Source organism: Lynx canadensis, chromosome D1 (assembly GCF_007474595.2).
Source record: "Lynx canadensis isolate LIC74 chromosome D1, mLynCan4.pri.v2, whole genome shotgun sequence".
Taxonomy (NCBI): Eukaryota; Metazoa; Chordata; class Mammalia; order Carnivora; family Felidae; genus Lynx; species Lynx canadensis.
Genome location: NC_044312.2, coordinates 100,389,210 through 100,413,938, shown reverse-complemented (window position 1 = coordinate 100,413,938; position 24,729 = coordinate 100,389,210). Strand labels below are relative to the sequence as shown.

The following is a 24,729-nucleotide window of genomic DNA, read 5'->3' as shown; positions in this document are numbered from 1 at the left end:
CAGGGTGAGAATTCACAGTCTAGGTAATCCCTCCCTGAAGGCTGTGGTGCTTCCAACTATGGGCAACAGAAGAAGAGAAGAGATGCAGCTCTTCTCCAAAACATTCTCCAAACTACAGACAGCAATGAATTGGTGCAGCTGTGATTAGTGCAATGGAATATAAGGGGCTCATTTAAATACAAAATATAAATATATAAATCTATATATGTATATATAGACAAACAGGTTAACTTTTCCTCAATCCCTCAGACTTGACTGAAATCAGAATGCATATTTGGTCACCCCCTAGACATGATAATTTTTTCATGTTTTCATTTTTAGTCCCTCCCTGAATTCATTCTCTTCCCCCACAGCTTCCTCATGGCATTTTTCACCTCTGCATTCCTGAGTGTGTAGATGATGGGGTTCAGCATGGGGGTGACAACTGTGTAGAACACGGCCACCAGTTTGTCCTCAGTGAAAGTAGAGGGAGGCCGCATGTAGAGGAAGATGGCAGGTCCAAAGAACAAGAGGACCACTGTGATGTGAGAGGCACAGGTGGAGAGGGCTTTGCGCCTCCCCTCTGCAGAATGGTTCCTCAGATTGTACAGGATGACAATATAGGAGGACACCAGGAGGAGGAAGGAGAAGATAGAAAATAATCCACTGTTGGCCAACACAATAACCCCCTCCACAGAAGTGTCAGTGCAGGAAAGCTTGAATAAGGGATGGAGGTCACAGAAGTAGTGGTCAATCACATTGGGACCACAGAAAGACAACTGAAGAGTGATAATAATCTGGACCATGGAATGAAAAAAGCCCCCAAGCCAGGATCCAGCCACCAGAAGGCGACACACAGACCGGCTCATGATAGTTGTGTAGTGAAGGGGTTTGCAAATGGCCACGTAGCGGTCATAGGCCATTACCGTCAGCAGGAAGATCTCAGTAACTCCAAAGAAGTGGAAGAAGAATATCTGAGCCACACAGCCCTCCAGGGAGATGGTTTTAATCTTGGCAAGTAAGTCTGTGATGAATTTAGGGACAACAGTGGAGGAGTAAGTGATCTCCACCAGGGACAAGTAGCTAAGGAAGAAGTACATGGGGGAACGCAGACTCTTACTGACATTGACTGTCAGAACAATGAGACCATTGCCCACCACTGTGGCCAGGTACACCAGAAGAAACACCACAAAGCACCCTCTCTGCACCTCTGGATCCTGGAAAAGACCGACGATAATTAACTCGGTCACGTTATTTGTACTCGCCATGGAATCTAATCAGGTGTTCTGGGCACAGGTAATGAGAGACCTGCAATAAAACAAACACAGATGGTAACCAATTCTCCTCATTTATAGCACATTAGACAGTGTAAACCACTTTACAATACACTAATCACCAATCCATTCATTTAGCCCACATGTACTCACTCAGCATTAAATATTAGCAACCTAACAACAATTGCATAATAGAAAATTAAGGCTCAGGGAGATGGTTATTTAACCAGAATCACACAGAAAGTGGTGAATTCTGGCTTTCAGACTTCAGCCAGGGCTCTTTCGAGTTCACCACCAGTTGATGTGAATTTGAGGGGCCATTCAGGTTCATAGCATGCACTTTTACCATCTTCAGTGAAGCTCTCTACTATTGAGGGATCCTCGTGACACGCTTGTGCTCCCAAATTCCTTGTTTCCTTCATCTCTGCCCTGGGAAACATCTTCCCACTGATAATTCTTCTCTTCCCAAAAGGTCAAGTACAGTTTTCTTCATTCAGTTATACCAGTCTTCAACCTATCATAACAAGAGTCATCCCCTGGAACAGGGGACCTTTTCCACACCTACATCTATCTATTCAGACTATGCAGAAGTACGGATCACAGAACACACTCATGCTAACAATGTCATATGATGCAAAACAATATTCTTCAGATTAAGGTGCCATATTCAGAATATTTTCACCACATACAAGCCATGAGAAATAAGGAATAAATAGTATGAACATCTTGCTTCTCTACTCTAAAATTTATCCTCCTTGCATGTCCCCTTATCCCTGAAATTTTCAAGAAATACTCTTTTGAAAAAGTAAAAGTGTACCTAAACAGCAAGGACCTAAATCAACAGAAACAACAGTCAATGATGTAGACAGATGGGAACAGAGCCGTGTGTGTCGAAAATCATCAGGTAAGGACATGGTGATGTGTGAAATATCCTAAGAGAACAGATACAGGACTTCTCATTTTTAAAAAAAAGTGTATGAGGAGATGAATATGTTAATCAGCTTAACTGCAGTGATCATTTCATTATGTATATCAGAACATCAAGTTGTAAATATTAAATAGATATCACTTTCATCAAAGAAAGAAAATGTTTAAGATTAAATAAAGCCATCGAACCTGAAAACATTGAGAAACTAGTTTTCAAGAGCAAGAAAATAGTAGAAAAATAGACCGTGGCATTTCAGAGATGCAGAGTATCCTTGATCCTTGACATCGGGCTCTGATTGAGTCCCTTATTCCTCAAATAAATTCCCTTCTTTGCTTAAACTAGTTTGATGGGTTTTTGTTTCTCGGAAGCAAAACCTCCTAAGATAGGAACCTAGGAAAATAAATAAATAAATACATACATAAACAAACAAACAAACAAACAAATCTGAAAAGCATAGTTGGGACACCTGGGTGGCTCAGTTGGTTAACTGTCCAACTCTTGATTTTGGCTCAAGTAATGATCGCATGATTCGTGAGTTCAAGCCCCATGGAGGCACAGAGCCTGTCTCGGATTCTCTCTCCCTCTCTCCCCGCCCCTCCCCTCCACTTGCACACATTCTCTCTCTCTCTCTCTCTCTCTCTCTCTCTCTCTCTCTCTCTCTCTCAAAATAAATAAATAAACATTTAAAAAGAAAAAGGAAAAAACTGAAAACCATAGCAATATTAAGAAAGTACAAAATATAGTTATGAGTTAGAAAGAACAACTGAAAAATATTCCCTTTACAAAGAAGTTATGCAGAGAAAACCACAAAAATACTAAGGTAACATCAAAAAATCCATGTATAAAAGACAAAATATATCCACCCAAAGTGATTTTTATAAACTCACGTTTAAATAATAAAATTCAACATAAAGATTTCAACTCTCCCTAAATTTATCTACAAATTTAAGCAATCTTAATCATTTCCAATGGAATTTTTTTTTGTAATTTATATAATTACACTAAAGTCCATCTATAGGAGGAAAAAAGCCAGGAAAAGGTGATCAGCCATCCACCAAAGCAAAATAGATGATAGATAGATAGATAGATAGACAGACAGATAGATAAAATAAAACCTGCCCATCCAAGAGCTAAAGTTTCTAGGAATATAGGTACAGCAGAGAAATTACATTGATACCTATGCTAAGCATAGGAAGTATTGCTAAATTCATCAGCGCAGGGCCCTTGACAACAGGTGCAGTGCTAGGAAAACCAAGCACCTAGAAGCATTAGGAATATCTAAAACCATCTCAGCACCCTGGAAAATCAAGTGAATGGATGGTTAGAAGACAAGAGTGTGAGACTCCCCAAGAGTGTGAGACAAGAGTGTGAGACTCACCTTTTACCACAGCCTCACTCACGAGCCCAAGAAAATGATTTGGACAGAGATTAGGGTTGCAGTTGATAAGACTAACTATGGAGAAACAGGAGACCTACAGGCAAGTGTGACCTGGAAGATACTCTGATCACACCCTCACCCTCCATGCTGCTCAGGCTGTAGCTGAGATCACATTTGACCCATGCCTTCCCTCATGCCCATACCAGTCATCATCACAGCCCATTCATTTCTCATTAAACCATCCCCCTGTGTGCCCTTTCTCTCCATTCTTCCCGCCACCCCTTCTCACACACTGTCATCAGACGCCCAAATTACCAACACCTCTTCGCCTTCAGATGCTCCTGCCTATCCATCCTGCACACTGCAGCCAGAAAATTGTGTCCTAGATCCTTCTTTCCTCGGATCCTCCCCAGGCATGGCAATAGCTGGGGGGAAACCTGGACTCTTCTGACTTAAAGACTTTCACAGACTGAACCACCTCAGCAATCAGCTTTTTACCCACCAAACTTTGACTCATCTCTGTTCACATCCTCTCCCCGTCCCACAGCCCACCCTGCTATTCCCACCACGGAGCCCCCCTTCACCCTCTCCTCCTTCTTCCAACACTATCCACCTTCCAACCCAGTTCTGGTGTGTTCAGCAATACTCCAACCCATCTGTACCTTCTCTTCCCTGAGCGTTGGAAAATACTTTGGTGATTACCCCTCACTGTAAATCTGGTCATGATACTTCTCTACATAAAAATCTATCAGTATCTCCCTATTGCCCACAGCCTAAATTAAAATATTCTTAGCATGGAGTCCAGGTCCTGTTTGAAATGGCCATTGTCTGCTTTGCACCCTTATTGTCATTCCCAAATGACTATTACACAGCTATTTCCAAACCAAAGAGGTCCTTTCTTCCTTCTCTGTGTTTAGTATTCCTTCTTTCTAATTGCAAGACGAATCTCACTACAATAAGAATAATGTATCCATTCCTCTGTGCTCTTACAGTAACTTATCATATTTCTTTTTTAGCAATTAATAGATTCTTTATATTGGTAGCTCGGTTACTATATCCCAAAACTGTAAAGGACATTAAACTGTCAAATTTTACATTTTAGATAATTTCACCACAATAAAAATAAATATGTAAATGGAATTCATTATCCCCCTTCCCCAAAAAATCTTCAAAGCAAACTACCTCATTTATAAATGAACACCTGTGGCTTAAAGAGCCTGACTTACCCAATATCCTTTGGTTGCTTAAAGACTTTGCACCTTATTTCCAGCCATATCACCCACCTTGAAGTCACAAAATCTGGTGTGGCTTCATTCTACCTTGGAATGAGGAATTGGGTCAGATGGATCTCAAGTGTACTCAAGTGCCTCTAGCTCAGCATGAAGGTAGTCACTCTGTTGGAATAGATAGTTTTCAAGGTGACGATCTGGTTGGAGATGCTAGGATAGTGTGCAGCATTATTTTCCTCTCTAGGAATCCTGGTCCCTGGAAAAGTAAGGTGCTTTGGCTAATATTCCCCACCTAGCTGATTTCTCACTGAAGGGTCCAGTGAGCAAAGTTCAGGTCACACTCAACTAAGCCCTTGAGAGTAGTGCTGAAAATATTTAGACCTTTTACTCAAACCTCCTCTATTTACAAATGAGGCAACAGAGGCTGACAGAGGTTAATTGCTTCCCAAAGCCACACACTAGATACTTGACAGGTTAATAACTTGGAAATCACTAAGCTACCTTCTGATGGCTCTGGATGGCTGTTGCTACTGCAATTCGAGAATCAGGTCTTGTCCCCAGTAACAAAACACCATGTTCCTGGGGGCTTTCAGAAAACAAATGATGGCATCTATGATGAATCACAGAAGAGGAAAGTTCAGAGGATCTGGATCTGCATTGATATTTGGATAATATCTAAGAAACAAATAAAAGCCACGGGAATCAGCAAACTCAGAGAATTTAAGATGCTGTGTTTTATGTAGAAAACATACCCACCCACTGAGTCGAAGGGTTCTGATTAAATGCTTAGATCCTTGAACTATTTAAAATAAACTAAGCCACACACTATAATCAAGGGAACAACTTCCCCATGGAATTTCTTTTCTCTCGGGTGAAACTGTCAATTAAACTTGACTTCAGAAAGGTTCAAAATCTGCTTCCATTAGTGACACTTCTATAAAGTTTTGACACCCAACAATGAGGCAGTAAGAGAAGAAAGTTGAAGGAAGGACATAAAGGGAAATTTTTTCCAGACTGAATGACTAAGAATGGAAAGGAGAATGAAGATAAAGGAAAGTGAGGACTGGACAGGGGTCAGGACACTTGGGCACTAGCTCTGGTCATAACTGATTAACTACTAATCTGAGTATGCCACTCACCTCTCCACTTCTTGCTCTCCCCTGGTTCTTCTTCTATATAAGATGACAGAGTTAAGCTGGATCACCCCCATCGTACCTTCCAATTCTAACATTCATGGATTCATGTATAAGTCACTTAGGGTCCCCAGTGCCTTACCCTCTCCTTCAATAATGATGGTGGTGATAATAATGTAATCGACAGGGGGCAGGTCTGACTGTGAGCCAACACAGCAGGCCTCTCCCCCAGAGGACCAGCATAGGCCGCACCCATGCACCAAATCTACTGATCATGGAGTGCTCCAAAGTGTAAGCTTCACTTCTGGTGAAGATAGGACCAGGCTTTTTTTTTTTTTCCTTTGAAATCAGCATTAGAGTTTTTTGTTTGTCTGTTACCTTTTCTCATTTTTTTGGATCAGGCTTCTTTTTTCTTCTTTCTTCATTTTTCTTTGGAATCAGGCTTATTGTTTTTTGTCTGTTTGCTTGGGTTTTTGTTCCTTTTCCTTTTCTCTTTTTTGGATCAGGCTTTTTTTTTTTAATGTTTACTTATTTTTGAGAGACAGAATACACAACCAGGGGAGGGCCACAGAGGGGAACAGAGGATCTGAAGCAGGCTCTGTGCTGACAGCAGAAAACCCCTCCATGGTCTGAACTCATGAACAATGAGATATGATCTGAGCCAAAGTCAGATGCTTAGCTGACTGAACCACCCAGGCATCCCCAGCCCCCCTTTTTTTTTCAATCAGGCTTATTTTAACAAACAAATCAAAGCACACCTAGTTAAAGGTCCAAACACTCCCCACTGTAGGCAAGGAGGAACTCTGCAGGGGACTGACCTGTGGGAAAGAGCAGCCACAACACAACAGCAGAGTGCACACAGCATACACCAAAAACACTTCTTGAAGCTCGAGGCCCTGGACAGCGTATGACCCCTTCTTAATATAGCATTACTCTCGGGAACAGGAAACAAGACTTCAACGTGCAAAAGACAGAAACCTAGACAAAATGATGAGATGGAGGACTTCTCCCCAGAAGAAAGACAAGAAGAAATCACAGCCACAGTCACAGATTTACTAAAAACAGATATAAGCAATGTTATCTGAATAATAATTTAGAAAAACAGTCATAAGAACACTACATGGGCTTGAAAGAAGCATAGATGACACCAGAGAAACCTTTCAGGGATAAAATACCTAAAACTAGTCAGGCTGAAATAAAAAATGTTATAACTGGGATGTAAAACAGACTGGATGTGATCACAATGAGGATGGAAGAAGCAGAGGAACAAATAGGTGACATACAAGATAAAATTATAGAAAATAATGAAGGTGAAAAGGAAAGGAAAAGAAAACTATTAGATCACAAATATAGACTCAGGAAACTCAGTCATTCCATAAAGCTCAATAATATCCATATCATAGGAATCCCAGAAGAAGAAGAGTAGGAAAAACAGGCAGAAAGATTATTTGAACAAGTTATAACTGAGAACTTCCCTAATATGAGGAAGGAAAGATTCAATCAAGTCCAAGAGGCACAGAGAACTCCCTTCAAAATCAACAAAAACAGGTCAACATCAAGACATACCAGCAAAACTTGCAAAATACAAAAATAGGGAATTCTGAAAGCAGCTAGGGACAAAAGGTCCTTAATCTACAAGGGTAGACACGTAAGGTTAGCAGCAGACCCGTCCACAGAATCTTGACAGGCCAGAAAAGAGTGGCAGGATATATTTAACATGCTAAGTGGGGAAAATATGCAGCCAAGAATATTTTATCCAGCAAGGCTGTCATTCAGAACAGAAGGAGAGATAAAGAGTTTCCTAGAAAAGCAAAAACTAAAGGAGTTTGTGAATACTAAATCAGCTCTGCAAGAAATATTAAAGGGGACTCTTTGAGAAAGAAAGAGAGACCAAAAGCAACAAAGACTAGAAAGGAACAGAGACAATCTACAGGAACAGCAACATTGCAGATAATACAATGGCACTAAATTCATATCTATCAATAATCACTCTGAATGTAAATGGACTAAATGCTCCAATAAAAAGATATAGGGTATCAGAATGGATGAAAAAACAAGACCCACCCATATGCTGCCCATCACAGACTCCTTTTAGACCCAAAGACACCTGCAGATTGAAAGTGAGGGGATGGAGGACCATCTATCATGCTAATAGACACCAAAAAAATAAAAATAAATAAGCCAGAGTAGTTATACTTATATCATACAAACTAGACTTTAAACCAAAGACTGCAACAAGAGATGAAGAAGGGCACTATATCATAATAAAAGGGTCTATCTAACAAGATGATGTAACAATTGTAACTATTTATGCCCCAACTAGAAACAGCCAAATATACAAATCAATTAATAATGAAATAAAGAAATTAATTGATAATGATACAATAATAGTAGGGGACATTAACATCCCACTGACATCAACGGACAGATCATCTAAGCAGAAGATCAACAAGGAAACAATGGCTTTGAATGACACACTGGACCAGATAGACTTAACAGACATATTCAGAACATTTCATCCTAAAGCAGTAGAACACATATTTTTTTTCAAGTGTACATGGAACATTCTCCAGAACAGATCACATACTGGGTCACAAATCAAGCCTCAACAAATACAAAAATATTGAGACATACCATGCATATTTTCAGACCACAACACTATGAAACTTGAAGTCAACCACAAGAAAAAAATTGGAAAGACCACAAATACATGGAGATTAAAGAACATCCTACTAAAGAATGAATTGGTCAACAAGGAAGTAAAAGAAAAAATGAAAAATATATGGAAGCAAATGAAAATGAAAACATGACAGTACAAAACCTCTGGAATGCAGCAAAGGCAGTCATAAGAGGGACGTATATAGCAATACAGGTCTTACTCAAGAAGTAAGGAAAGTCTCAAATACACAACCTAACCTTACACCTAAAGGAGCTGGAAAAAGAACAAATAAAGCCCCAAACCAGCAGAAGAAGGTAAATAATATAGATTAAAGCAGAAATAAGTGATATCGAAATTTAAAAAAAAACGGTAGAACAGGTCAACAAAGTAGGCACTGATTCTTTGAAAGAATTAACAACAATGATAAACCTCTAGACAGACTTATCAAAAAGAAAAGAGAAAGGACCCAAACAGATAAAATCACAAAGGAAAGAGGAGAGATCACAACCAACACCATAGAATTACAATTAGAAGAGGATAGTATGAGCATTTATATGCCAACAAATTAGGCAATCTGGAAAAAAAATGGATAAATTCCTAGAATCATATACACTACCAAAACTGAAACAGAAATAAATAGAAAATTTGAATAGAACCATAACCAGCAAAGAAATTGAACCTGTGTTCAAAAATCTCCCAATGAACAAGTGTCCAGGGCTAAGTGGCTTCCCAGGGGAATTATACCAGACATTTAAATCAGAGTTAATACCTATTCTTCAGAAAGTGTTCAAAAAAAAGAGGGAAATGGAAGGAAAATTTCCAAACCCATTCTATGAGGCCAGAATTATCTTGATTCCAAAACCAGACCAAGATCACACTAAAAAGGAAAATTACAGACCAATATCCCTGGGGAATATGGATACAAAAATTCTCAATAAGACATTAACATATAGAATCCAATAGTACATTAAGAGAATTATTCACCACGATCAAGTGGGATTTATTCCTGGGCTTCAAGCATGATTCAATATCCACAAATCAATCAACAAGATACACCACATTAATATAAGAAAGGATAAGAACCATATGATCCTCTCAATAGATGCAGAAAAAGCATCTGACAAAATATAGAATCCTTTTTTGGTAAAAACCCTCAAGAAAGTAGGGATAGAAGGAACATACCTCAACATCATAAAGGCCATACATGAAACACCCACAGCTAAGATCATCCTCAATGGGGAAAAATAGAGAGCTTTCCCCCTGAGATCAGAAACACAACAAGGAGGTCCACTCTCACCACTATTGTTCAACATAGTACTGGAAGTCCTAGCCTCAGCAATCAGAAAACAAAAAGAAAGAAAAGTCTTCCAAATCTGCAAGGAAGAAGTCAAACTTTCACTCTCCACAAACATGATACTCTATGTAGAAAATCCAAAAGACTCCACCAAAACATTGCTAGAACTTATACATGAATTCAGCAATGCAATAGGGTATAAAATCAATATACAGAAATCTGTTGAATTTATATACACTAATAATGAAGCAGCAGAGAGAGATATCAAGGAATCAATCCCATTTATAATTGCACCAAAAACCATAAGATACCTAGGAATAAAACTAACCAAAGACATAAGAAAAATCTGGACTCTGAAAACTACTGAACACTTGTGAAATAAACTGAAGAGGATACAAAGAAGTAGAAAAATATTCCATGCTCATGGGTTGGAAGAACAAACATTTAAAATGTCTATACTACCCAAAGCAATCTACACATTCAATACACTCCCTATCAAAATAACACCAGCACTTTCACAGAACTGGAACAAACAATTCTAAAATGTGTATGGAACCAGAAAAGACCTCGAATAGCCAAAGTAATGTTGAAAAAGAAAAGCAAAGCAGGAGACATCATAATTCAGGACTTCAAGCTGTATTACAAAGCTGTAATCATCAAGACAGTATGGTACTGGCACAAAAACAGAGGCGTAGATCAGTGGAACAGAATAGAGAACCCAGAAATGGACCCACAACTATATGATCAACTCATCTTTGACAAAGCAGGAAAGAATATTCAATGGAAAAAACGACAGTCTTTTCAACAAATGCTGTTGGAAAAACAGGATAGCAACATGCAGAAGAATGAAACTGGACCACTTTCTTTTCTTACATCACACACAAAAACAAATTCAAAATGGATGAAAGACCTAAATGTGAGAGAGGAAACCATCAAACTCCTAGATGAGAACACAGGCAGCAACTCTTTGACCTTGGCCGTAGCAACTTCTTACTAGACATGTCCCCAGATGCAAGGGAAACAAAAGCAAAAATGAACTATTAGGATTTCACTCAGATAAAAAGCTTCTGCACAGGGAAGGAAACAATCAATAAATCTAAAAGGCAACCTACAGGGGGCACCTGGGTGGCTCAGTTGGTTATGTGTCTGACTCTTGATTTAGGCTCAGTTCATGATCTCATGGTTCATGGGGTTGAGCTCTGTACCAACAGCACAGAGCCTTCTTAGGATTCTCTCTCTCTCTCTCTCTCTCTCTCTCTCTCTCTCTCTCTCTCCCTCTCTCTCTCTGCCACCCCATTCACATGCATTCTATCTCTCTCTCAAAATAAATAAATAAACATTAGAAACAATAAATGAATTAATTAATTAATTAATAAAAGGCAACCTATGGAATGGGAGAACATATTTGCAAATGACATATCAGATAAGGGGTTAGCATCCAAACCTATAAAGAACTTATCAAACTCAATACCCCAAAAATAAATAATCCAGTTAAGAAATGGGCAAAAAACATGAACAGAAATTTCTCCAAAGAAGACATACAAATGGCTAAAAGACACGTGAAAAAACGCTCAACATCATTCATCATCAGGGTAGTATAAATCAAAACCATGATGAAATACCACCTTACACCTGTTAGAATAGCTAAAATTAACAACTCAAGAACAACAGATGCTAGCCAGGATGCAGAGAAAGGGGAACCTCTTATACTATTGATGGGAATGCAAACTGGTGCAGCCACTCTGGAAAACAGTATGGAGGTTCCTCAAAAAGTTAAAAATACAACTACCCTATGACTCATCAATTGCACCACTAGATATTTATCCAAAGGATACAAAAGTACTGATTTGAAGGGGTACATGTACCCCAGTGTTTATAGCAGCATTAGCAACAACAGCCAAATTATGGAAAGAGCCCAAATGTCCATCAACTGATGAATAAATAAAGATTATGTGGGGGAGACACACACACACACACACACACACATACATATATATACAGAATATTACTCAGCCATCAAAAAGAATGAAATCTTGCCATTTGCAATGACATGGATGGAACTAGAGTGTATTATGTTAAGCAAAATAACTCACTCAGAGACAAATACCATATGACTTCACACATGTGTGGAATGTGAGAAACAAAACAGATGAACAAAGGGGAAGGGAAGGAAAAATAAAATAAGATAAAAACAGACAGCGAGGCGAACCATAAGATACTTTAGCTCAACAGAGAAAAGGAGCAAATTCATAGTCCTGCCCAACTACTGAGTATAACCTCCAGTCCCATCCCTCTGGAAGCATGAGCATAGACATCTGGCAGCCATGAGCACATCCTATGGCCTGCCCAGGCGGGGAGCCAAGCCAGAAGCCCTGTCCAGTTGTTGAGTGTAGTTTCTGGCCCTGCACAACCAGGGAACCTGAACAGTAACCCTGAGCAGCCTCAGAGCCCAGCCTACAGCATTACCCAACCATAGAGCCCCAGCCTACAACCCCACCTAGCAGAAGAGTCCAGCATAAAGGCCTACCTGACTGCTAAACACAGCCTGCGTCCTTGACCAGGCAGGGATCCAGCCCAATCACAGATCATAGCCTGCAGCCCCAGCCAACCAGCAAACTCACGTGACCATGGAGCACAGTCTCTAGCCCCACCCAGTTGCAGGAGGCAGCCTGAGGCCCAAACCAAACACAAGCACGGTCAGTGCCACCCTCCAACTGGAGAGCACAGCCTGAAGACACATCTGACCAGGAGCTATTAGATGATATGTTCCAAATGTTGAAAGAACAAAACTGTCAACCAAGAATACTAACCCCAGCAAATGTGCCCTTCACAAACAAAGCAGAGAAAGACTTTTCCAAATGAGAATTGAGGGAGTTCATCACTACTAGAGATGCCTCACAAGAAATGCTAAAGAGAATTCTACAAGCTAAAATGTAAAAATGCTAACTAACATAATAAAAACATATGACTGCATAAAGTTCATTGGTAAAGATAAATATAGTCCAAGTCAGATTCTCTAATATTATAATTGTGGTACATAAATCAATTACAAGTCCAGTTTAAAACTTAAAAAATAAATGTATGAAAACAACTGTCACTGCAATACAGTCAAAAGAGCTGGCTCCCGAGAGTTAAGACCTAAAAATAGTCATCCACAGATCTGTCAGGGTCCTGGGGCCCAGGAGCAATCTTGCCCCTGATCTGGAGAAATAGCCACAAATTTGCAGCAGAAGTGTGTGGACCCATGATATCCAATGTGGTAGCCACCAGCAACATGGAGCTATTTAAATTTAAGCCAGTTAAAATTAAATAGAATTAAAAATTCAATTCTTCAGCATGTTATGCATACTCAAATACTAATTACCCACATGGCTAGGCACTACCATATATCAGCAGAGATGTAGAATACTTCCATCATCACAGAAAATTCTATTGGCTATCCCTGATGAATATGGATGCAAAAATTCTCAATAAGATACTAGCAAATCGAATTCAACAGCATATAAAAAGAATTATTCACCATGATCAAGTGGGATTCATTCCTGGGATGCAGGGCTGGTTCAACATTCGCAAATCAATCAACGTGATCCATCACATTAACAAAAAAAAAGAGAAGAACCATATGATCCTGTCAATCGATGCAGAAAAGGCCTTTGACAAAATCCAGCACCCTTTCTTAATAAAAACCCTTGAGAAAGTCGGGATAGAAGGAACATACTTAAAGATCATAAAAGCCATTTATGAAAAGCCCACAGCTAACATCATCCTCAATGGGGAAAAACTGAGAGCTTTTTCCCTGAGATCAGGAACACGACAGGGATGCCCACTCTCACCGCTGTTGTTTAACATAGTGCTGGAAGTTCTAGTATCAGCAATCAGACAACAAAAAGAAATCAAAGGCATCAAAATTGGCAAAGATGAAGTCAAGCTTTCGCTTTTTGCAGATGACATGATATTATACATGGAAAATCCGATAGACTCCACCAAAAGTCTGCTAGAACTGATACATGAATTCAGCAAAGTTGCAGGATACAAAATCAATGTACAGAAATCAGTTGCATTCTTATACACTAACAATGAAGCAACAGAAAGACAAATAAAGAAACTGATCCCATTCACAATTGCACCAAGAAGCATAAAATACCTAGGAATAAATCTAACCAAAGATGTAAAGGATCTGTATGCTGAAAACTATAGAAAGCTTATGAAGGTAATTGAAGAAGATTTAAAGAAATGGAAAGACATTCCCTGCTCATGGATTGGAAAAATAAATATTGTCAAAATGTCAATACTACCCAAAGCTATCTACACATTCAATGCAATCCCAATCAAAATTGCACCAGCATTCTTCTCGAAACTAGAACAAGCAATCCTAAAATTCATATGGAACCACAAAAGGCCCCAGATAGCCAAAGGAATTTTGAAGAAGAAGACCAAAGCAGGAGGCATCACAATCCCAGACTTTAGCCTCTACTACAAAGCTGTCATCATCAAGACAGCATGGTATTGGCACAAAAACAGACACACAGACCAATGGAATAGAATAGAAACCCCAGAACTAGACCCACAAACGTATGGCCAACTCATCTTTGACAAAGCAGGAAAGAACATCCAATGGAAAAAAGACAGCCTCTTTAACAAATGGTGCTGGGAGAACTGGACAGCAACATGCAGAAGGTTGAAACTAGACCACTTTCTCACACCATTTACAAAAATAAACTCAAAATGGATAAAGGACCTAAATGTGAGACAGGAAACCATCAAAACCTTAGAGGAGAAAGCAGGAAAAGACCTCTCTGACCTCAGCCGTAGCAATCTCTTACTCGACACATCCCCAAAGGCAAGGGAATTAAAAGCAAAAGTGAATTACTGGGACCTTATGAAGATCAAAAGCTTCTGCACAGCAAAGGAAACAACCAACAAAACTAAAAGGCAACCAACGGAATGGGAAAAGATATTTGCAAATGACATATCGGACAAAGGGCTAGTATCTAAAATCTATAAAGAGCTCACCAAACTCCACACCCGAAAAACAAATAACCCAGTGAAGAAATGGGCAGAAAACATGAATAGACACTTCTCTAAAGAAGACATCCAGATGGCCAACAGGCACATGAAAAGATGTTCAGCGTCGCTCCTTATCAGGGAAATACAAATCAAAACCACACTCAGGTATCACCTCACGCCAGTCAGAGTGGCCAAAATGAACAAATCAGGAGACTATAGATGCTGGCGAGGATGTGGAGAAATGGGAACCCTCTTGCACTGTTGGTGGGAATGCAAATTGGTGCAGCCGCTCTGGAAAGCAGTGTGGAGGTTCCTCAGAAAATTAAAAATAGACCTACCCTATGACCCAGCAATAGCACTGCTAGGAATTTATCCAAGGGATACAGGAGTACTGATGCATAGGGGCACTTGTACCCCAATGTTCATAGCAGCACTCTCAACAATAGCCAAATTATGGAAAGAGCCTAAATGTCCATCAACTGATGAATGGATAAAGAAATTGTGGTATATATACACAATGGAGTACTACGTGGCAATGAGAAAAAATGAAATATGGCCCTTTGTAGCAACGTGGATGGAACTGGAGAGTGTAATGCTAAGTGAAATAAGCCATACAGAGAAAGACAGATACCATATGGTTTCACTCTTATGTGGATCCTGAGAAACTTAACAGGAACCCATGGGGGAGGGGAAGGAAAAAAAAAAAAAAGAGGTTAGAGTGGGAGAGAGCCAAAGCATAAGAGACTGTTAAAAACTGAGAACAAACTGAGGGTTGATGGGGGGTGGGAGGGAGGGGAGGGTGGGTGATGGGTATTGAGGAGGGCACCTTTTGGGATGAGCACTGGGAGTTGTATGGAAACCAATTTGTCAATAAATTTCATATATATATAAAAAAAACACACACACAAAAAAAATAAATAATTGTTAAATAAATAAATAAATAAATAAACAAACAAACAAAAAAAAAAGAAAATTCTATTGGCAATGCTGATCCAGACCACAGCAGTTTCAGAAAACAGAATGTTTTTTTAATGTTCGTTTATTTATTTTGAGAGGGGGGAGGGGCAGAGAGAAAGGGGGAGAGAGAGAATCCCAAGCAAGTTCCACACTGTCAACACAGAGCCCAATGCAGGGTTCGATCCCACAAACTGTGGGATCATGACCTGAGCAGAAATCAAGAGTAAGACACTTAACCAACTGAGCCACCCAGGCACCCCCAGAAAACAGAATGTTCACCTCCATGTAGGCAGAAATATCTCCATCTGATATATCACTGTATATCCCTCACACTTAGAACAATGCACAGCACATAGTACATGCTCATTAAATCTTACTGAATAAGTTATTAAGTAAACCTAATAGGCCTGAAATAGGTGAATGATTAAGTAAACTATGCTACAATCAGACTGTTGATATTATCAAGCCATTATAAACAACTTTTGTGAAAACTTTTAATTGCTCAGGCAATTGGTATGTAATATACTGCCTGAGAATATATGCTATTACATCCATTCTCCCCTTTCTCTTTAAGTCTTTAATTTCTGGTTAGTTAACATACAGTGTAGTATTACGTACAATGTAGTGATTCAACACTTCCATACAATAGCTGGTTCTCATCACGAGTGCGCTCTTTAATCCCCATCACCGATTTAACCCATTCCCCGCCCCCCTCCATTCTGGTAACCATCAGATTGTTCTTAATAGTAGAGTCTGTTCCTTGGTTTGCTTCTCTCTTTTTTTTCCCCCTTTGCTCATTTGTTTTGTTTCTTAAATTCTGCATATGAGTGAAATGATATGGTATCTGTCTTCCTCTGATTGACTTATTTTGCTTAGTGTAATACTCTCTAGCTCCATCCATGTTGTTGAAAATGGCAAGATTTCATTCTTTCTTATGGGTGAGTAATATTCCATTGTATATACAGAACACATCTTCCTTATCTACTCACTAGTTAATGGGCCCATGGGCTGTTTCCAAACTCATCTCCTTAGAAACAGAACAGAACCCTGATCTTAGCTAAACATAATTCCACCTAGAATAAAAGATTACAGTTTCTGGTCTCCCTTGCAATTAAGGATAACCATGTGATTAATTTCAATCAAATAAGATGAGAGCAAAATCGCCGTGTGGCACTTTTGGATAATCTTCTAAATTAGAAAGTGATTAGCTTATCTTTCCTTTTTCCCATTTCCTGCCTCCTGGGATATAGAGGAAATGCTAAGAGTGGCATTGTCCAATAGGGCATCCATTAGCCACATGTAGTTTTTTAAATTGAAATGTATTAAAACTTAAAACTTTTTAAATTTTAGTCCCTTGGTCTCACTAGCCCATTTCACTGCTCAACAGCCACTCCCAAGTTGTTCGGCACAGACACAGAACATCTCCGGTGTGGCATGAAGCCTGCCTGGACAGCAGTGGTATAGAGCTCTAGCAGCCCTTTGAGGTCTTGAGGTTGAAGCTGGGTGCTGAAGACAGCACAGTCCGGAATTCTGATAATATGTCAGGCTTCCACAGCCATACTGGACTTTCACCCTCTGTACTTTTGCACTTCGGTTTCATTGACATTTTTTTCTGCTACATACAAACCTATACCTAAAAAGATTAAATAATAAATGAGGAAAGACTTCAAAATTCTATATACAGAGAAGCTCGTGACACTAATTTTTCTTTTGACTTCCAGTGGCATGATAAATAGTTCTCCATCCCCTCACTTTACATCTGAAAGTGTCCTCAGGTCAAAATGAGTCTCTTGTAGACAGCAAATAGATGGGTCTTGGTTTTTTATCCATTCTGATACCCTATGTCTTTTGGTTGGCGCATTTAGTCCATTTACATTCAGTGTTATTATTGAAAGATATGGGTTTAGAGTCATTGTGATGTCCGTAGGTTTCATGCTTGTAGCGATGTCTCTGGTACTTTGTCTCACAGGATCCCCCTTAGGATCTCTTGTAGGGCTGGTTTAGTGGTGACGAATTCCTTCAGTTTTTGTTTGTTTGGGAAGACCTTTATCTCTCCTTCTATTCTAAATGACAGACTTGCTGGATAAAGGATTCTCGGCTGTATATTTTTTCTGTTCATCACATTGAAGATCTCCTGCCATTCCTTTCTGGCCTGCCAAGTTTCAGTAGAGAGATCGGTCACGAGTCTTATAGGTCTCCCTTTATATGTTAGAGCATGTTTATCCCTAGCTGCTTTCAGAATTTAATCTTTATCCTTGTATTTTGCCAGTTTCACTATGATATGTCATGCAGAAGATCGATTCAAGTTACCTCTGAAGGGAGTTCTCTGTGCCTCTTGGATTTCAGTGCCTTTTTCCTTCCCCAGATCAGGGAAGTTCTCAGCTATTATTTCTTCAAGTACACCTTCAGCACCTTTCCCTCTCTCTTCCTCCTCTGGAATACCAATTATGCATAGATTATTTCTCTTTAGTGCATTACTTAGTTCTCTAATTTTCCCCTCATACTCCTGGATTTTTTTTATCTTTTTTCTCAGCTTCTTCTTTTTCCATAATTTTATCTTCTAGTTCACCTATTCTCTCCTCTGCCTCTTCAATCCGAGCCGTGGTTGTCTCCATTTTATTTTGCAGCTCATTAATAGCATTTTTTAGCTCCTCCTGGCTATTCCTTAGTCCCTCAATCTCTGTAGCAATAGATTCTCTGCTGTCCTTCATACTGTTTTCAAGCCCAGCGATTAATTTTATGACTATTATTCTAAATTCACTTTCTGTTATATTGTTTAAATGGTTTTTGATCAGTTCTTTAGCTGTTGTTATTTCCTGGACGTTTTTTTTGAGGGGAATTCTTCTGTTTTGTCATTTTGGATAGTCCCTGGAGTGGTGCAGGACTGCAGGGCACTTCCCCTGGGCTGTCTTGAATAACTTGTGTTGGTGGGCGGGGCTGCAGTCAGACCTGATGTCTGCCCCCAGCCCACCGCTGGAGCCACAGTCAGACTGGTGTGTGCCTTCTCTTTCCCTCTCCTAGGAGGGGGATTCACTGTGGGGTGGCGTGGCCCGTCTGGGCTACTTGCACACTGCCAGGCTTGTGTGCTGGGGATCTGGCATATTAGCTGGGGGTGGATCGGCAAGGTGCACAGGGGTGGGAGGGGCAGGCTCAGCTCGCTTTTCCTTTGGAGATCTGCTTCGGGAAGGGCCCCTCTTCCGTGGACCTCTCATCTACGCTTGGCTCCGGAGAATCTTCTGCTAGTCTTCTGGTGATTTTCTGGGTTATTTAGGCAGGTGTGGGTGGAATCTAAGTGATCAGCAGGATGCACGATGAGCCCAGTGTCCTCCTACGCCGCCATCTTCCCAGAAGCCCCCCTGGGTTTTTTTTCTAATTTTTCTTTAATGAGATGATGTTATATTTATTCTCTGAAAAATACATGTTTCAATGCTCAGAATCAACAATTGAGAACTAACTACATGGTCTCCAGTGCTAAGTGGCATAATTAGACTTACACTTCTGTGAACTGAGAAGTTGTTTTTAACATTTCACAACATTCTCTGGCTCTTAAACAATGGGGAAAAAAATGTATTCCTTTGATTCCTGTGTTTTTCCAGTGAGACCAGAACAAAGCGAGTAATTAACTCTCAATAGACCCACCAAGTCTCAAGCCTCACTAGGGTAAGGGAATCCTTGAGAATTTTGACAATTCAGTTACTGTAGATGTTTTCTGCCCCTGCAGTATTCAATGACTCAGAGTTTGTTGATGATGTTCTTTTTCAAAGCTCTCAGTGAAGAACCCAAACATGCACACTGAGTAAGTGGCTCCTATCACAGCCTGCATCCTAACACCCCAGCCTCTGCAATACAAGTTCAGTTCTGGACCATATGCTTTAAAATATACATTAACAAAGTACAAGCACATTCAGCATAAAAGACAATTGGGAGGCTACATTATGGTCTATTCCTTTTTTTTTTTTAATTGAAATATAGTTGACCTACAATACAGTCAACATCTATTTAACAAACATTTATTGAGCACCTACAATGTGCCAGGTACTGTGCTAGGCTTTCAAAGCAATTAAGTGACAGAGAAAGTTTAGCCCAAAGAAGTCTCAAAACCAAAGAAGTGAACTGCCTTTAAACTTTTTGGTATGCAATCGAGGCCTATTCTGAGTAGCTCAAAAGGATGAAAAGAAGACCTACATGTGGACAGACATGTAATTACCAACAGCAACAATAACAACAATGATGGCTAATATTTATTGGGTCCATGGTACAACTCCATACCCTGTTATTTTCTAAAAGCTTTATGTATGTTATTGTATTTAATATTCAGAATGATCTTATGAAGTGCATGCTATTATTAATCTTCTTTTAATTATGCAGAAACTCATGTTTAGAGAAATGAAGTAGTTAGATCTTGGGTTGTGGCTGAGAGGCAACTGAAACATTCTACTGAATTTCAGAGCCTGAGCTCTTAAAATTTTAACAGGCAGAGATGTGCTCTTCACCATGAAAGTGCTCAGAAAGAATCAGTGAGAATTGATATACAAAGGACAGTGCATGGGCATCAAGGGTTAATTCAACAAGCACCAGCTACATGCATTCACCCAGCCACAAAGAAGGGTGAACAGTCTTGCCTTTGAAACATGTATAAAATAATTACAATCAGAATAAGGGCAATGATAAATATAACCTTGGACAGGAGACATAAATCCAACTCAAGGAGGAGGGAAGTCAGAGAAGGCCTCATAAGTGAGATGACTTTAACCCACAGCTTAAAAGGATGTATACAATTTTGCCATATAGAAAAGGCTGGTAAAGTTATTCTGGGCAGAAGTATTTTCTCAGGGTTTAGTGATGGTCATCTATGACCATGATTACTGGAGAAGTGGGGAAGATTTCCTGCTGCCTTGAAAACCACTATTCACCTACATGTTCAGTCAGCACCTAAGGAGAAAGAGAGAAGCCTCTAAGGCCCAGAGCACACCTGCAATGCTTCATCTCTCTGCAAGGAAACTGCCTGAATTACTTCATCTGATCCTCAAGGAGAGGTGGAAGGACAGAGAGCAAATGCAAAGCCAGTCTTTGTAATTCCAAAGCCAAAGGGGCAAATTTTATTATAACCTCTAAATTGTCCACAATGATATGAGTCAGTTGGGTGAGGTGGAGTTTGGAGAGGTGAAAGAATCTACGAGGTCACCAAAATGAGGAAGGAGTACATGACAATGAAGCTACTGTTGGCCAACACAATAACCCTCTCCACAAAAGTGTCAGTGCAGGCAAGCCTGGATAATAGCTGGAGACCACAGGAGTCCTGGCCAGTCACAGCAGGATCACAATAACAGAGACATAGACTGTCTCATCCTACTTCACCAGGAAACACTAATAGGCATGATAAGAAACGGACTTGGCATGGTCACCTAGAATAAAGGACAGAAGTCTGGAGTAGAAACATGCATGGGTAGTATTTCCCTTCCTTTCATTCTTCAAGTTAGGCCTAATAAGAATTTTCTACATTCTGGGGGTGCCTGGGTGGCTCAGTCAGTTAACCATTCAACTCTTGATTTTGGCTTAGGTCATGATCTCACAGTCTTGAGGGCATGAAGCCTGCTTGGGATTCTCTCTCCCCCTCTCCCTCTGCCCCCACCCTGCTCACATTTCCTCTCTAAAAAATACATATATATTAAATAAAAATAAATTTAAAAAAAATAAAAAATAAAAAATTTCCTACATTCTGTATTTACATTTGGATAAGGCTAAAAGTGATCTTTTCGTTAAAATGTTTGACTTGAGGGGCGCCTGGGTGGCGCAGTCAGTTAAGCGTCCGACTTTAGCCAGGTCACGATCTCGCGGTCCGTGAGTTCGAGCCCCGCGTCAGGCTCTGGGCTGATGGCTCAGAGCCTGGAGCCTGTTTCCGATTCTGTGTCTCCCTCTCTCTCTGCCCCTCCCCCGTTCATGCTCTGTCTCTCTCTGTCCCAAAAATAAATCAACATTGAAAAAAAAAAAATTTTAATGTTTGACTTGATCTTTCCCTATTGATAGCTAGAACCTATGCCCTTTTGATATATTTTTTTTAACTTATGGATACTGGACATTGTGAAAAGGCCTGTGGAGACTGAAGACCTACCTTTTGTACCAACATGTCACAAGAATCGAAATGGCCCCAGGGACTTTTTCGGTACTTGTAATCAGACAGTCCATGGTACAAGACACCAAGAACCAATCAGAAAACAGAAAAATTCATGGACACAATTTTTTTTTATGTTTATTTATTTTTGAGAGACAGTGTGTGAGCAGGGGAGGGACAGAGAGAGAGGGAGACACAGAACCCAAAGCAGGCTCCAGGCTCGGAGCTGTCAGCACAGAGCCCCACATGGGGCTCCAACCCACAAAATTCAAGACCATGATCTGGGCCAAAGTCAGGCACTTAACCGACTGAGCCACCCAGGTGCCCCCAGACACAATTTTCAAAGATACATTTCTCCACAGTGGAAGAGAAGATCATATTGGAACTCTCCTCAAATATCCCATGATAATTCCTCTGTTTGGTTCCCCTTCTTAATGAAATATAAGCTGTTGTCATTAGGAGGCTGAACACAGAAGGGAGAAGGAAGGAAGGGAGGGAGGAAGGGAGGGAGGGAAGAAGGGAGGGAAGGAGAGAGGAAGTATGTCATAGAAGAAGTACTTTAACTTACAAAACATCTGTCAAAATATTCTCCTTTGCATTTGCCATTTAGTTTGAGTCTCAATGTTACCCAATCTCATGATATTCTTGGATATCATAGAGGCAATCGGATCTCTTCCCTTGGAACATTATACCAAGATACAATCAAGTGTTTGGTTATTAAGGAGAATCACAGCAACAGTAACATTAAGTCCTTACATTTGTTTTTGCCATTCCTGAATGTCCCACTGAAATCAAAATTCATTTCAAAAACAAAGAATAATTAGATGTTTTTCTTTATCACTTTCCCATTTTTATTCCATCCCTAAGTTCTTTTTGCCCCACAACCTCCTCATGGCAATTTTCACCTCTGCATTTCTGAGTGTGTAGATGATGGGGTTCAGCATGGGGGTGACAACTGTGTAGAACACGGCCACCAGTTTGTCCTCAGTGAAGGTGGAGGAGGGTCGCATGTAGAGGAAGATGGCAGGTCCAAAGAACAAGAGGACCACTGTGATGTGAGAGGCACAGGTGGAGAGGGCTTTGCGCCTCCCCTCTGCAGAATGGTTCCTCAAGTTGACAAGGATGATAATATAGGAGGACACCAAAATGAGGAAGGAGCACAGAGCAATTAAGCCACTGTTGGCCAACACAATAACCCCCTCCACAAAGGTGTCAGTGCAGGCAAGCTTGAATAATGGCTGAAGATCACAGAAGTAGTGGTCAATCACATTGGGACCACAGAAGGGCAACTGGACGGTGATGAGAATCTGTATAATGGAGTGGAAAAAGCCCCCAAGCCAGGAGCCAGCCACCAGTACATGACATAGTTGGCGGCTCATAATGTTCATATACTGAAGAGGCTTGCAGATGGCCACATAGCGGTCATAGGCCATCACCACAAGCAAAAGGATCTCAGTGACCCCAAAGAAGTGGAAGAAGAATATCTGAGCCACACAGCCCTCCAGAGAGATAGTTTTAATCTTGGCAAGTAAGTCTGTCATGAATTTAGGGACAACAGTAGAGGAGTAAGTGATCTCCACCAGGGATAAGTAGCTAAGGAAGAAGTACATGGGGGAACGCAGACTCTTACTGACATTGACTGTCAGAACAATGAGACCATTGCCCACCACTGTGGCCAGGTACACAGGAAGAAACACCACAAAGCACGCTCTCTGAACCTCTGGATCCTGAAACAGGCCAGTGAAAATTAACTCAGTCACATTATTTGTAATGGCCATGGACTCCATTTGGAGAAAATGTATCTCAGAGAAGAGCCCTGTGACAAAACAAACACATCGTAACAACAATCCTTCATGTTTATTTAGCACTTGCCTATTAATAGAGCCCTTTTGCACATATTATCTTATTGGTTTATTTTACTTATTTATCTGTTAATATCACAAACGTTTATCCATTCACTGCCCAACAGTCCACTCTATACAAGACACTATGCAATCTATCTTGCAAAAAAACTCCATGATCTCCTTATCACAAGGGAGAAAACCAAAGCTCAAAGCAGTTGGGAATTAGCGAAGCCCCCCAGTAAGAAGTGGATCCAGAACAAGAACCAGATCATTTTATTCCAACTGGTATGTTATTTCAAGTATACCACACTGGAAATAATAATCAACATTTTCAGCATTAATAAGTATCCATATTACCAATAATTCTCCCATTCTCAACATTTCTCATCATGCCTTTGCATGCGAAATTCTCAAGTAAACGTCTCATGAATCCCTGGTTTCCTCCATTTACTTCCCAGAAATGCCAATTTCATTCATAGTTCTCCCTTTCTAAAGAATATCTTCAATATTTTCCTTACACGAATTATCTAAGTTTCTGGATTCTTTCAGGTCCTATGGTTTTGCTCAATCCCACATCTTCATGAATTTTTACAAACATTTTGAGAAAATTTTGATACCTGGGGTCCAAGTGGACATCTGGAAGTTGTTGAGAATATAGGTCAGTATCAAACAGCAGTTCGAATGTAATATATGGGGATTCACCAGTTTGCTTGTTTCTGTCTTTCAGTTTTCCCACCATTGGTATTTTTTGTCAGCAGGAGGTGAGGATTTATTTCAATTCAGTTCTTTAACCAAATGTTTTATTAAGTACCTACCATGTGCCCAGGCAATTTGGGACATACAAGAGAAGAACGAAAGATGGCTCTCACCTTCAGGAAGCTTGTAACTACATGCGATTCAGCAGCACGTTCATGACACGAGGCAGAGGAATCTCT

The 24,729-nt window shown here is 40.1% G+C and overlaps 2 protein-coding genes across 2 annotated transcripts; both read right to left on the bottom strand.

Moving 5' to 3' along the window:
• Positions 1-317: 317 nt before the first annotated feature.
• LOC115525651 (olfactory receptor 4B1-like) lies at positions 318-1,250 on the bottom strand. The gene has a single exon (XM_030332924.1). It carries the CDS (start codon positions 1,245-1,247, stop codon positions 318-320), a length of 930 nt encoding a protein of 309 aa, XP_030188784.1. The 5' UTR covers positions 1,248-1,250.
• Positions 1,251-22,801: 21,551 nt separating this feature from the next.
• LOC115525893 (olfactory receptor 4B1) lies at positions 22,802-23,737 on the bottom strand. The gene has a single exon (XM_030333301.1). The coding sequence runs from the start codon at positions 23,735-23,737 to the stop codon at positions 22,802-22,804; it is 936 nt and encodes a 311-aa protein (XP_030189161.1).
• Between the last annotated feature and the right edge of the window lie 992 nt (positions 23,738-24,729).